The 13,314-nt window shown below is 43.5% G+C and overlaps 1 protein-coding gene and 1 long non-coding RNA gene across 9 annotated transcripts in view; one reads left to right on the top strand and one right to left on the bottom strand.

The window, feature by feature from the left end:
• Positions 1-6: 6 nt before the first annotated feature.
• LOC114005230 (uncharacterized) lies at positions 7-801 on the bottom strand. The gene is made up of 2 exons (XR_003547106.1): positions 424-801; positions 7-303 (listed from the first exon to the last, which is right to left on the bottom strand). It is a non-coding gene; the product is annotated as an uncharacterized LOC114005230 (long non-coding RNA).
• Positions 802-949: 148 nt separating this feature from the next.
• The window catches only part of CDK11B (cyclin dependent kinase 11B), a 34,132-nt gene continuing 21,767 nt past the window's right edge, over positions 950-13,314 (top strand). For 5 of the 8 annotated variants that reach the window (XM_014582329.2, XM_014582328.2, XM_006164124.3 and 2 more), the window contains exons 1-5: positions 950-1,060; positions 1,783-1,906; positions 2,872-2,987; positions 5,469-5,596; positions 10,465-10,603. In XM_014582329.2, coding sequence (XP_014437815.1) covers positions 1,796-1,906; positions 2,872-2,987; positions 5,469-5,596; positions 10,465-10,603 — 494 coding nt within the window. In that variant the 5' untranslated portion in view covers positions 950-1,060; positions 1,783-1,795. Of the gene's footprint in view, positions 1,061-1,280; positions 1,300-1,782; positions 1,907-1,978; positions 2,026-2,871; positions 2,988-5,468; positions 5,597-10,464; positions 10,604-13,314 lie in introns of those variants that run through there. The other 3 variants (XM_006164125.3, XM_014582327.2, XM_006164126.3) reach the window with 3 other exon arrangements.

Raw genomic sequence — 13,314 nt, 5'->3', positions numbered from 1 at the left:
AAGAGCCTGAAGACAAAAAAATAAGCATTTTATTCCAGGAGGGAAAGATAACAATACTTTTTCGGTGTGCCTGGTCACATTCCACTGTTTTTTCCATCCTGGGGCGAGTAAATGTGATTGGTTCTTTATCTTCCATAGTTCCCTCCCTGAGATTCAGGAATATTACCTTTTTTTGCGACTTGGGAAGCGGAGGGTGTAAGATAACTTGAGATACAGAAGGGGACGTTTTAATTCAGTCACTCCCAGGAGGTTCAGATTCGCTCGGTTTGGAGACCTTGGGTGTCGGGATCCTTAAAACCTTTCCTAGTGAGTTTCAGTAAGCAGTTTTAAAATCAGCTATAACGCTCTAACACCTATCCTGCTTTTGTGTAAGGCAGAACCAAATGGGTGGCTTTAGAAGGCAAGCCTTTTCTCTTTCCTCACCTGAAAATTCAAAGTTAAATGAAGTCCGGGCTTGTGGTCTGTACTTGGCGCCAAGCTGGTGGCATTACACGTGGCTACAGAGCACAGGTCCACGATAGGGAAGTTAACAAGCTGGCAGTGGAAGATCTTCGCTCGCTCGACAGACGGAAGAACCTCGGTGGCGGGCGTTGTGGGCCAAAGGGCCATACGCGACGGGCCCGTCCGCAGCGGGCTGATGCCCAGCGAATCCGGGAGGGTCGGGGTCGGGGTCGGGTCTACCTGCTAGCGGAGAGTTAAGACAGGCGCAGAGCTCTATCCAGCCTCTAGGTACCGAAGACAAGGCAGAATTTGCTCCTCCCGGTCGCCTCCACTCTCGCGTCACTAGTCAGCTTCGGAGCCGGAAGTTGAGCAAAGAGCGCGCGCCAGGTTCTGTTCATTCTCCGGGTCAGGAGAGTAGGCCTCCCGCCCTTGTGCGTCATCAGCACGCGCCGACACTCTTGCCGGGCCGCCGGCAGTCTCTTCTAGAACCCTAGCACGGTGGCCGCCCTGGTATGTACGTCATCATCTCGCGCAGACTCAGGAAGTGACGACATTCATAACGCGCGCCAGGCGCTGTTTCTTTTCAGGCTACGGGACCCGCGGCGGCTGTGGCTCAGGGGTAAGTACCTACCGGGCTGAGTGGAATTAGTATGGGATCCTGAGAGGCGTGAGAGCGCCGTACTGCCAGCGCTCCGGGAGTCTCGCATCCCGCCGACCTCGGAGCGGATTGTGCGTTGGGCTGGGAGCGAGCGACACCCCTTGGTCCGCCTTCCTATCTCGCCCCGCGAGGACTTGGGGTGGAGGAGGCGGCGGACTCAGGTGCTCCTGGAAGCGGTCCCTTGATGGACCAAACCTCAGGTAGAAGTGACGAACCCAAGGAACTATGAGTCCCGCGCCCGATCAGTTTGTCCTGTTAGTGAATGCCCCTTCCTGGAGTATCTCTTACCCCCCACCCCCAGGCCTCTCCTGTATCCTATGGCCAAGGGTGCAGCTGTCCAGCCGGCCAGTGTCTTCACTTAGCCCAAATGGTCGTTCTAAAAATTCTTTTGACAGCAAAGCAGTGTTTGATGAATTCCAGACACTAGTCTAAAAACTTTTACATGGATGATTTCTTTTACTTCTTGAACAATTCTGTTAGATGGGTGTTGTTGGAATGAAGTTGCCCAAGACCATATATTAATGACGGTAAGAAATTTGATTCCAGCAGTGATTTTTTGGAGTCTGTCACCCTTAACGAAGGTTCTTTTATTTTTTAAAAGTAACTAAGCTTAAGTGTTTGGAAACAACAGAACATCAAACCTTAGCTTGCTGCTGTAACTTGAAGTATTTTTCATTTTGCAGTGTTTTAACTCAAATGGGTGATGAAAAGGACTCTTGGAAAGTGAAAACTTTAGATGAAATTCTTCAGGAAAAGAAGCGAAGAAAGGAACAAGAGGAGAAAGCAGAGATAAAACGCTTAAAAAATGTAAGCTATGTTTTTTAAGTAAGTGGTTTTCTTAAAGGAGATTTAATTTCTTTGCCCTCATTTTTCCATTAGAACAACGCTTCTTCGGTGAAGTTCTTTTGTACTTCCAAATGTCGCAGGTGAGCCCAAAATCTATTCTAAAAAATTAACAAATCATTCAAATATTCAATTTACATTGAAAGCAGATTGATAACTCACTAAAGCTGTGTTTGGATGAGAATATCTCCACAGCAAATAAAATATTTTGGACCTAAAACCATTAGTACATGTGAACTAATTTTTGTCATCCCATTATTAGTATATTCATAATACCATCCCCAAATACTTTTAATACAGCAAGAACTTGCCTTGAAATTAATATGAATGTTTTATGTGAATTTTTTTTGTTTGCATAACAGCATACTCAAGAATAAGCTTCTTTAGTTTATTAAGAGATTTTGACAAAAGTACCTTTTTTGATGAGATTAGTATTGAGGTATTTGTGAGATCACTTGAAGTATTTATGAGTATGAGGGGGACTTCAAAAAGTTTGGAAAAACTGGAATTAAAGTATGAGCTTGTTTTAGTGCAGAAAATTTTGAAATCTATGTATAATTTTTTCATAATGCACATTTACATGAACTTTTTGAAGAATTCTCATACTACAGGAACTATCACGAAGTATTTGGTGTGTGGAGTACGGCTTAAGGCTCAATTTTGGCTCATATAAGCAACTAACATACTTGGCATAGAATCTAATGTACTTCGTCGTGTATGCTGGTTTTAAGTTTTTCATCTTAATTTTTATATAGACATTTGTAATTTTAAAGTCATGGGATTTGAATGGAAGTGTTTTTATATTTAATAATATTGATTTGTTCAAAGCATGTATGAAAGTTTGTACTTGGGTGATGGCAAAGTTTGGTTATCATTAAAAAGTATGTTTACTATTAAGGAAAATGACGGATTTGCACTTTACTTCATAGTCTGATGACAGGGATTCCAAGCGGGATTCCCTTGAAGAGGGGGAGCTGAGAGATCACCGCATGGAGATCACAATAAGGAACTCTCCATATAGAAGGGAGGACTCCATGGAAGATAGGTGAGACATGTGCTACACAACTGTGGTCCAAACTGGTCTTTCTCAGTGTTATTTTGAAAAAGTTTGAGTCGTGTCTTGATTTATTTCACAGTTGAGGCTGATTCTCATGTGGTATCAATTGTCATTTCACTCATTCTTCTTAGGAAAAAACTGAATGAGGGCCAGTTTTCTGGCCCCGTGGATCCCACATGGCCAATCATGCAGTTCAAATCCCAGCCTCGGCGGCTTGAAAAACATGCTGGGGTGTATGTGCACATGCCCCAAATCTCAACAGGGTGGAGAAATGGAGGAGAACTAATTGCATTGCGACCATACCCCCATTCCAGAGTGCTTTCTTCTTCCTCTCCCTCAGTGCCTCTCTGGCAAGCACAAACACCCTCTGGCAAATAAAATAAATAAATAAATTTGAGAGACCAGCAGGTGATATGGCAGTTAAGGCGCTGGATTCCCACATGGCTGACCAATGTTTGAGTCCTGGACCTAGCAGCTTGAAAAACATGCCGGAAGCATGTCCATTTATGCCCAAAATTCTGAAAAGATAATGGAGAACAGATTACATCACAGCCACCCCTGCAGGGGGTTATTTTGCACTTTCCCTCTCTGTCCAGTAAGCACACATGCCTTATGACAAAAAGTCTGGGGAAAATTTTTTGAGCCTGTGTTCCTTTGTAATAGTGTTTGTGCCAAGCTAGCACTATTTCCATAATGTACTGAAACAAGTTTGCCAATATTGTAGTGATTAATAAAATTACTAAGATTTTGCACAGTTAAACCAAAGTAGGGCCAGCCAGGTGGCATGGTGGTTAAGGTGACTGGGTCCCACATACCTGACTGTTTGAGTCCTAGACGTGGCAACTTGAAAAAGACACTGGACGCATGTGGTGAATGTCCACAGTCCTGAGAGAAGAATGGAGGAAAAGGGATTGCAGTGTGGCCATCCTACTTGGAGACTGATGGCTCACTTTTCTTCTTTCTCCCTCTGTCTGTCTCTGGCAAGTGCACGTACCCTATAACAAAAGTAAAAAGAAAAACAATGAAAAAGCCAAAGCAAATGCAGAAAGATACCTGAAAGTGGCCTTTTATCAGAAGTGTTGATGCTGCGATCCAGCAGGTGGCGTAATGGCTATGTCGGTGGACTCCCATGTAGTCAACCACAGTTCGAGTCCTGGTCCCGATGGCTTAAACTCATGCCGGCGCCTGTGTGTGCGTGCCCAAGATCCCAAGAGGAGAATGGAGGAGAAGGATTGCAGTGTGGCCGTCCCCCCTGGGGGGTGATTTCTTGCTTTCTGTCTCTCTTTCTGGCGAGCTCAAGTGCCCTATATCAAAAACCTCCCCATAAAAGAGAAAAAAGAAAAATGTTGATGCTAAGACCTGTGTGTTCTAAACTTTTTTTCCTGTGCCATGATATCTGCTCATTTATTTCCTTCTCATATGTATTACCAGATAATTAAAAGAAACATAACCAGAAATTACAGAGAATGGTTGTTCTGAGAAGTGTAGGGTGTGGGGACCAGCAGTTAGTATAATGGCTATGTCACTGGGCTCCCACGTAGTCAACCGCGGTTCGTGTCCCGGACCCAGTGGCTTAAAACTCAACACTGGGTGCGTGTGCATGCATGCCCAGGATCCCGAGAGGAGAAGGGAGGAGAAGGGATTGCAGCATGGCCATCCCCCCTGGGGGGTGATTTCTCACCTTCTGTCTCTCTGTCTCTCTCTGTATTTCTGGTGAGCACATGTGCCCTATAGCAAAAACCTTTTAAAAAAAAAAAAAAAAGAAGTGCAGGGTATGAATTCTCTCAGGACGTTGGTCAAATGGAGTAAGTTGATAGGGTTATTTGCCTCTTTTTTGTTAAAGTTATTTATTTATTTATTTGTTGTGATTTTCAAACCACTGGATCTAGGAATTGAACTGCAGTCAGCTATGTGGGAATCCATCACCTTAATCACCATGCCACCTCTTGGCCCTGTTAAATGACTTTTAGAGATCATTATGGTTGATAAAATTGTAGAACTCTTTTTCCTTTTTATTTTTATTTTTAAAATTATTATTGATATTTTTTAATTTGACCAGAGACAGAGAGGAACCAAACCACCAGATCCTAGACTTGAACCATGGTTGACCATGTGAGAGTATGACGCCTTAACCACGATGCCACCTGCCAGCCCCCTGTAGGACCTTTTTTATTTTAAAAAAAAAAGAAGAAGAAGAAGAAGTGTTTATCTTATTTTATTATTGTTGTTGCTATTAATGTGACCAGAGAGAAAATGAGTAAGCAAGCCTCCAGGTCCAGGACTCAAACTACGGTTGGCCACGTGGAGTCAACCACCATCCTTAACTACCATGCCACTGCTGCCCCCCTCCCCACTGTAATTTTTTAAATGTTAGTTTGGGTTCAACTTTATTCCTCTTTTGAATTCTGCAGTTTTCTGGGTTGTAGAAGCTTCGTAAGCATGATTTGGTGCTCTTGTATCTTATTTCAGAGGAGAGGAAGATGATTCTCTGGCTATCAAACCACCCCAGCAAATGTCTCGGAAAGAAAAAGCTCATCACAGGAAAGACGAGAAGAGAAAAGAGAAACGTAGGCATCGTAGCCATTCAGCAGAAGGGGGTATAGAAACATTTATTTTCTTTGATGTAATATTCAAATGTGGTTTATTTCCTGTTTCATGATCTACTACCTTTTCCAGAGCACAGTTGAAGGAGAAGAGAAAATTTTAGCTTAGACACAATTTTATTATAGATCATTCAGAATAGCAATTTCATTTCCCTTTTGGTGTTTTCTCCCTCATTATGCTTTTTATTTTTTAAGAATTATTTAATTTGGGGGCCAGCAGGTGGCGTTGTGGTTGGGAGCGCTGGAATCCCACATCATGACCGACCGCAATTCAGGTCCTGGACCTGGTGGCTTGTTTTCTTGCTTTCCCTCTCTATCTTTCTCTCTGGTCAAATTAAAATGAAAGAAGGAAAGAAAGGAGGTGGGGTGGTAGGGAAGAAAGAAAGAGGGACCAGCAGTTAGTGTAATGGCTATGTCACTAGACTCCCATGTAGTTGCCATGGTTCGAGTCCCAGACCCGGTGGCTTAAACTCACGCCAGGCGCGTGTGCGTGCATGCCCAAGATCCCAAGAGGAGAATGGAGCAGAAGGGATTGCGGCGTGGCCATCCCCCCTGGGGTGGGTGATTTCTTGCTTTCTGTCTCTGTCTCTCTTTCCGGCAAGTGCACGCACCCTATAGCAAAAATCTCTCAAGAAAGAAAGAAAAGAAAAGAATTCTTTGAAAAAAGACTTATTTCATTTTACTATTATTATTATATTTGCTAGAAGGCACATGTGCTCACCAGAGAGAGACGGGGGCCGAGGAGTGAGAACACAAGCTGCCTGGTCCAGGACTCCAACCATAGTCAGCCATGTGGGATTCCAGCACCTTCACAATGCTACCTACTGATCCCATTATTACACTGTTTTTGAATAGTTTGTTTACATAAGAAATTACTTTAGTTCAACAGATAGAGGGGGAAAACACACCAAAAACTAGGTGTTTGTTCAGTTGCCAATAATGGATTTGATTTATCTAGAGATTTTGTCTTATATTAATCTCAAGAGAGTCTTAAGTATATTGGGAAAACTGGATCTGAGGCCTTATTTAAGTATCATTGTAAAAGCAGTTGATTAATTAACGTGATTTTATAACATGATATAGAAACCTACTTAAAGGAAGAAAGCTTTGTTCTGTGCACTTTATGAATAGTGATCTTTTGGGTGGGGGCGGGGGAGGGGTTTTTGCTATGGCGGCATGCACTCACCAGAGAAATAGAGAGATAGAAAGCGAGAAATCACCCCTCAGGGGGAAGGCCATGTCGCATTCCCTTCTCCTCTGGGGATCTTGGGCATGCACACACACACGCCAGGCGTGAATTGAAGCCACCAGGTCCAGGACTTGAACCATGGTCGACCACATAGGAGTCCAGCGACAGACATTACGCCAACTGCTGGTCCCTGAATAGTGACTTTTTACATTTCTGAAACCAATATATTCTAATTGTCATTTATTCAGTGTGAAAAATTAGAAAGGTGGGACCAGCAAATGGCATAATGACTACATCGCTGGACTCTCATGTAGTCAACCATGGTTTGAGGTCTGGACCCGGTGGCTTAAACTCACGCTGGGCACATGCGCACATGCCCAAGATCCCAAGAGATGAGTGGAGGAGAAGGGATTGTGCTAACTGCTGGTTCCCGATTTCTCACTTTCTTTCTGTGGCTCTCTCTGTCTTTCTGGTGAGTGCACGCACCCTATAACAAAAACCTCTCTTTAAAAAAAAAAAAAAAAAATTAGGTAAAAATTATAGTTCTATTCAGTGATGGGGCTGGCAGATGGTGTAGCAGTTACATCACTGGACTCCCATGTGGCTGACCGTGGTTCGAGTTCCAGACCTGATGGCTTGAAACTCACACCAGATACATCTCCAAGAGGAGAATAGAGGATAAGGGTGTGGCCATTCTCCATGGGAGGTGATTTCTCATTTTCCCTATCACTGTCTCTGTCTATGTCTCTCTCTGGCAAGTGTATACACCCTATAGCAAAAATCTCTCTTTAAAAAAAAATTCTATTCAATGATAATTATATTATTTTTCTTTTCATAATTGGAACCTTACCTGGGACCAGCAGTTAGTGTAGTGGCTATGTTGCTGGACTCCCATGTAGTCAACCACAGTTCGAGTCCTGGACCTGGTGGCTTAAACGTACACCGGGCACGTGTGCATGTGTGCCCAAGATCCCGAGAGGAGAATGGAGAAGGGATTGCAACATGGCCATCCTCCCTGGGGGGTGATTTCTTGCTTTCTGTTTCTCTGTCTCTTGTCTGTCGGGCGAACGCACATGCCCTATAGCAAAAACCTCTCCAAAAAAAAAAAACATTGGTATTTTACCTTGTAGAGTTTTATATCTGTAGATTTGAGTTTTCTTAGAAGTTTTTTTTGTTGTTGTTCTTTGGATGTTTTTGTCAGAGACCTTTTGTATTCTCCAGAGAGAGAGAGGTGGAGAGATGTAGAAATCACCCCTGCGTGAGGCTTGATAACACTCTAGTTCATTCTCTTCCATTTTTCCATCGTGTTGGGATTTAGGGCATGCGCATACATGTGCTTGGTGTCTAGTGTGTTTTTCTTTTTTCTTTTTCTTTTAAAGGATTATCCTATTGGGACTAGCAATTGGCACAATGGCTATGTTGCTGGACTCCCATGTAGTCAACTGCGATTCGAGTCTCGGACCCGGTGGCTTAAACTCCTGCCATGTGCGTATGCGTGCGTGCCCAAGATCCTGAGCGGAGAATGGAGGAGAAGGGATTGCAGTGTGGTCGTCCCCCCTGGGGGTTATTTCTCACTTTCTGTCTCTCTGTTTCTTTCTTTCTAGTGAGCACACACATCCTATAGCAAAAACCTCTCAAAAAAAATTATCTTATTTAATTTTCTTTTTTTTTAATTTGACAAGAGAGAGATAAGATTTGTTGGGGGGGAGTGAGAAAGCAAGTTGCCAGGTCTGGGACTCGAACCACAGTCGGCCATGTGGGAGTCCAGCACTCTTAACCTCTGTGCTACTTGCCAACCTTCCTAGAATGCTTTTTCCAAGCCGCTGGGGTCAGAATTGAAACCACTGTCAACTATGTGGGATTCAGCTTCTTTAACCATTATAGGCTATAGGGCTGGCTTTGTTTCTTTTCTCTCCCCTCTCCCTTTTTTTTTTTGCCATAGGGTGCATGCACTTGCCAGAACGAGAAAGAGACAGAGAGGGAAAGTAAGACATTACCCCTCAGGGGAATGAGTACATTGCAATCCCTTTTCATCCATTCTCCTCTTGGGATTTTGGGCATGTACACACACACGTGCCCTGCATGATTTTTTTTTTTTTTTTTTTTTTTGAGAGGTTTTTGCTATAGGGCACAGACACTCACCATAAAGACAGGGAGACAGAAAGCGAGAAATCACACTCTGCGGAATGGCCATGCCGTAATCCCTCCTCTTCCTGGAGAGGAGGCACGCATGCACACAAGTCCGGCATGAGTTTAAGCCTCCAGGTTCAGGACTCAGCCCTGGCTGACTACATGGAAGTCCAGCGACATGACCATTACACCAACTGCTGGCCCTGACTGGCATGTTTTTCTTTTTTTCTTTTTTTTGCTGTAGGGTGCGTGCGCTCGCCAGACAGACGGAAGTCCAGAGCCATAACCACCATGCCACTTGCCTGTCCCATTTTACAAATTTTTAAAAATGAGGAACCAGCAGTTGGCATAGTGGCTATGTTGCTGGACTTCCATGTAGTCAACTGCGGTTCAAGTCCCAGACCCAGTGGCTTAAACTCATACCAGGCATGTGTGCATGTGTGCCCAAGATCCTGAGAGGAGAATGGAGGAGAAGGGATTGCGGCGTGGCCATCCCCCTGGGGGGTGATTTCTTGCTTTCTACCGAGCACACATGCCCTATAGCAAAGACCTCTCCAAAAATAAAAAACAACTTTATTTATTTCTTCCATGAAAGAGAGATGTGTTCCCCAACAAAGTCTTTGTGGGGTTTTTTTTGAGAATTTTTTAATTTTGTTTTTGGCTATAGGACGTGTGTGCTCACCAGAGAGACAGAGACAGACAGAAATCACCCCCCAGGGGAGATGGCCACACCACAGTCCCTTCTCCTTCGTTCTCCTCTTAGGATCTTGGGCATGCATGCACATGCGCCTGGCATGAATTTAAGTCATTGGGTCTGGGACTCGAACTGTGGCCAACTGCATGGGAGTCCAGCGACATAGCCATTACACCAACTGCTGGTTCCCCAACAAAGTCTTTTATGCCATGATTCACTCCTAGTTGCAGCCATCCAGGATCCTGGGCACCCATGCATCTGCCCCTGTGCTCAGGAGGTCCCAAGGCTTTAACCCTAAGCCTTTCCCATGTGGGTCTAAGTGCATCATTACCATTGCACCAACTGGCTCATCTTCAGGTTTTTTTTTTTAATTAATTTTTTATTTTTATTATTATTTTTTTTTAATTTGACCACAGAGACAGGGAAATGGAGAAAGCAAGTTGCCAAATCTGAGATTCAAACCATGGTCGGCCATATGGGAATCCAGCACCTTTAACCACTACGCCACCTGACGACCCAGTTTGTTTAACGTAAACTCATGATTAGTTCTTTTTTTTTTAATTATTTTTTATTTTATTTATTCATTTACTTATTTTATTTTGACCAGAGAGATACAGAGAGAGAGACATAGTGAGAAAGCAAGCCGTCAGGTCCAGGACTTGAACCATGGTTAGCCACGTGGGAATGTCCAGCGCCTTAACCACCACACCACCTGCTGGTCCCCTCATGATTAGTTCTTAAAGTCATTATTAGGATATTTCTTCTCTTCTTTGCTTGATTTAATTTAATTTTCAAGTTAAAATTCTTGAAGATGAGTTTCTTTGCATGACATTTGCTATTTCTCTTTAGGAAAGCACGCCAGAGTGAAAGAAAAAGAAAGAGAACATGAACGTCGGAAACGACATCGAGAAGAACAAGATAAAGCTCGCCGGGAATGGGAAAGACAGAAGAGAAGAGAGATGGCAAGAGAACATTCCAGGAGAGAGAGGTGAGAGGTCCTGGTTAGTTAAAGAGCTTTAATTAAAAGTTTGTGTTTAGGATGCCAGCAACTGGTATAGAGGTTAAAGATAGTTGGATTCCATATGACTTGACTGCACAATTTGGCTTCTAGGTGTGGCTTGAAAAACATATCAGGTGTGTATGCAGGCATATCCAAAATCCCAAGAGGAGAATGGAGGAGAAGGGATTATGATGTGGCCCTCTCCCATGGCAGGCGATTTCTCGCTTTCCCTGTCTTAAGTGACAAGCACACATGGCCTTCAGCAAACTTAAAAATAAAAAATTATGTTCAGGCTGGCCCTATAGCCTGAGGTTAAGGGGGGTGGATGCTACGTATCCAACCATGGTTTGAATCCTGGCCCTAGCAGCTTGAAAAACATATTGGCTGCATACATATGCCCCAGAACTCGACAGGTTGGAGAAATGGAAAAGCAGGTAATGTAGCATGAACATGCCATATTAGGGATTCTTCTTCCCTCCCTCCCTCTCTCTCTGTCCATGACTCTGGTGAGCATACATGCCCTCTGTCAATTAAAAAATGAAGTTTGTGTTCAGTATTGCTTAGAGGCAATGGAAGAATATCAAGAACTTGGCAGTATAAACCAGATTTGATGCAAAAGTGGGATGTGAACAGAGAAACCGCACAGTAAATGTTGGGTGGTGTTAACTTACAGACCTGCTAGGGCCGGCAGGTGACATGGTGGTTAGGGGTACTGGACTTCCATATAACAGACCATGGTTTGAGTCCCAGACCTGGCTGCTTGTTTTCTCACTTTCTCTCTCTCTCACTCTATCCCTCTCTGGTCAAATTAAAATAAATAAAGTTAAGTAATTATTAAAAAAAAAAAAAAACACAACTGTTAACAGTAAACATGTCCTCTTGGGTGACAGAAATGAATGTGAACTGGTTGACAGAACATGATGAAGGGATCAGAAAGTTGTATGTTGGCTTCTCTTGATGAGATCTGATGAGTAGCTAATCAGAAGCCAAACTAAGCAGGCTCCTGCCTCCTGCCAGAGACCCAGAGCCAATGTCAGATGGGTCAGAAGGAAGGGATACTGCGGAGGAATCAGAGTTCCAAGTAGGCATTCAGGTGTGAGGAAATGAAGGTTTAGGCCAGACATACAACAGTAGAGTTGGGAAGGAACATAACAGGGAGAGATGACCTTGGACCTGTTAGCTGATTACAGGTAAGGATGAAAGCTGTAAATGCCTTTGAGATTGGGGCACCAGGATGAGTGTGGGAAGAAGCTCCTTTTAGGAGGAAGAGGAGTTCTTCCCAGGTTTTCAGTAGTCTGTTATTTTCAGGCTGTAGTAAAAATAAAAAGTGTAGTTGTCTCAAAGAAAGACATCCAAGTTCACATGTAAATTCTGATTTAGTGTTCAAGAAAAGTTTGTGGTATGAAGTGATTGTTCATTTATTCATCTAGCAAGTATTTGTTGAGTGCTTGCTCTTTCTGGATGGTTTAAACCAGGAAGACCAAGGCAGTAGTTTGCGTAGGATCCCTGAGTCACATCAGAAATAGTGTGTGGTAGGAGGCCAGCAGGTGGCGTGGTGGTTGGGCACTGGACATACACATGGCCAACTGCTTTTCACGTTCTGGACCTGATGACTTGCTTTCTCTCTCTGTTTCTCTCTGATGAGTGCATGTGACCTATAACAAATTTTAAAATAATGATCAGAAGAAATAAAATTAAAGATTTTTAGAAAAAAAGAGTCAGTTTGTCTTTGGTTCTTTTATATATTTATTTTTTTAGAGGTTTTTGCTATAGGGCGTGTGCACTCCCCCGAAAGACAGACGAGAGACAGAAAGCAAGAAATCACCCCCCGGGGGGATAGCCACACCGCAATCCCTTCTCCTCCATTCTCCTTTCAGGTATGCTCACACATGTGCCTGGAGTGAGTTTAAGCCACCGGGTCTAGGACTCAAACCACAGTCGCCTACATGGGATTCCAGCGACATAGCAATGACACTAACTGCTGGTCCCTGTCTCTGGTTCTTTTAAACAAAGAAAAGTAATAAGAAAAAAGGTCCCAAAGTCTTTGAAATAATTTGGGAGCTGTATCACCAGACTCCTGAGCATTTAGTCTCTTCAGATAAAATAAATATACTCAGCTTCCCAGGAGAAAGCATTTCTTTTTAGCCACAGATCTGTTCTATATGGTCCAGGAAAAGAGTCAGTAGTACAGTTGTGAGCACTAGGGCCATGTCAGTGTTTGAGGTCCTATCCAGAGAAAGATTGGGAGCTGGCCTGTTGTGTGTGGGAGAAGGGGGACTCCAAAGTAGAAGAATGGAGAATGTTGACCATTCCCAGCAGCCAGGGCTGAGCATAAAGCATGTAAAGAAAGTGTAAGGAGAGCATTGGTTCTCCATGAGGAGACGTGTGAGAAACAGGTCCAGAGATAAAGATAAGGTTTGTTTCTAAGCCGAGTTGTAAACACTATCCTGTGTCCAATAAGGAAGTGCTTGGGATACAAGCAGATAAAATTTGGTTTCCCTGAAGTTGAAGGCAAGAAAAAACAGGTGCAGGTGTGTGTTGAGCATATTTCTGGTTGGGGCTAAGTAAGATCCTCTCTCCTGAAAGCAGCAATTAAGCTTTACAAAGTTAATGAGAAGAGCCATGTTTGTGCTTTGGAAACTGACCAAAGAATTATCTGAGAAGCAGTTATGCTTGAAAACTGCTGGACTATTGTCAAG

This window comes from Tupaia chinensis, unplaced genomic scaffold (assembly GCF_000334495.1).
Source record: "Tupaia chinensis unplaced genomic scaffold, TupChi_1.0 Scaffold143584_1, whole genome shotgun sequence".
NCBI lineage: Eukaryota > Metazoa > Chordata > Mammalia > Scandentia > Tupaiidae > Tupaia > Tupaia belangeri.
The sequence above is the reverse complement of the archived record's forward strand: the minus strand, read 5'-3'. Positions and strand labels throughout refer to the sequence as shown.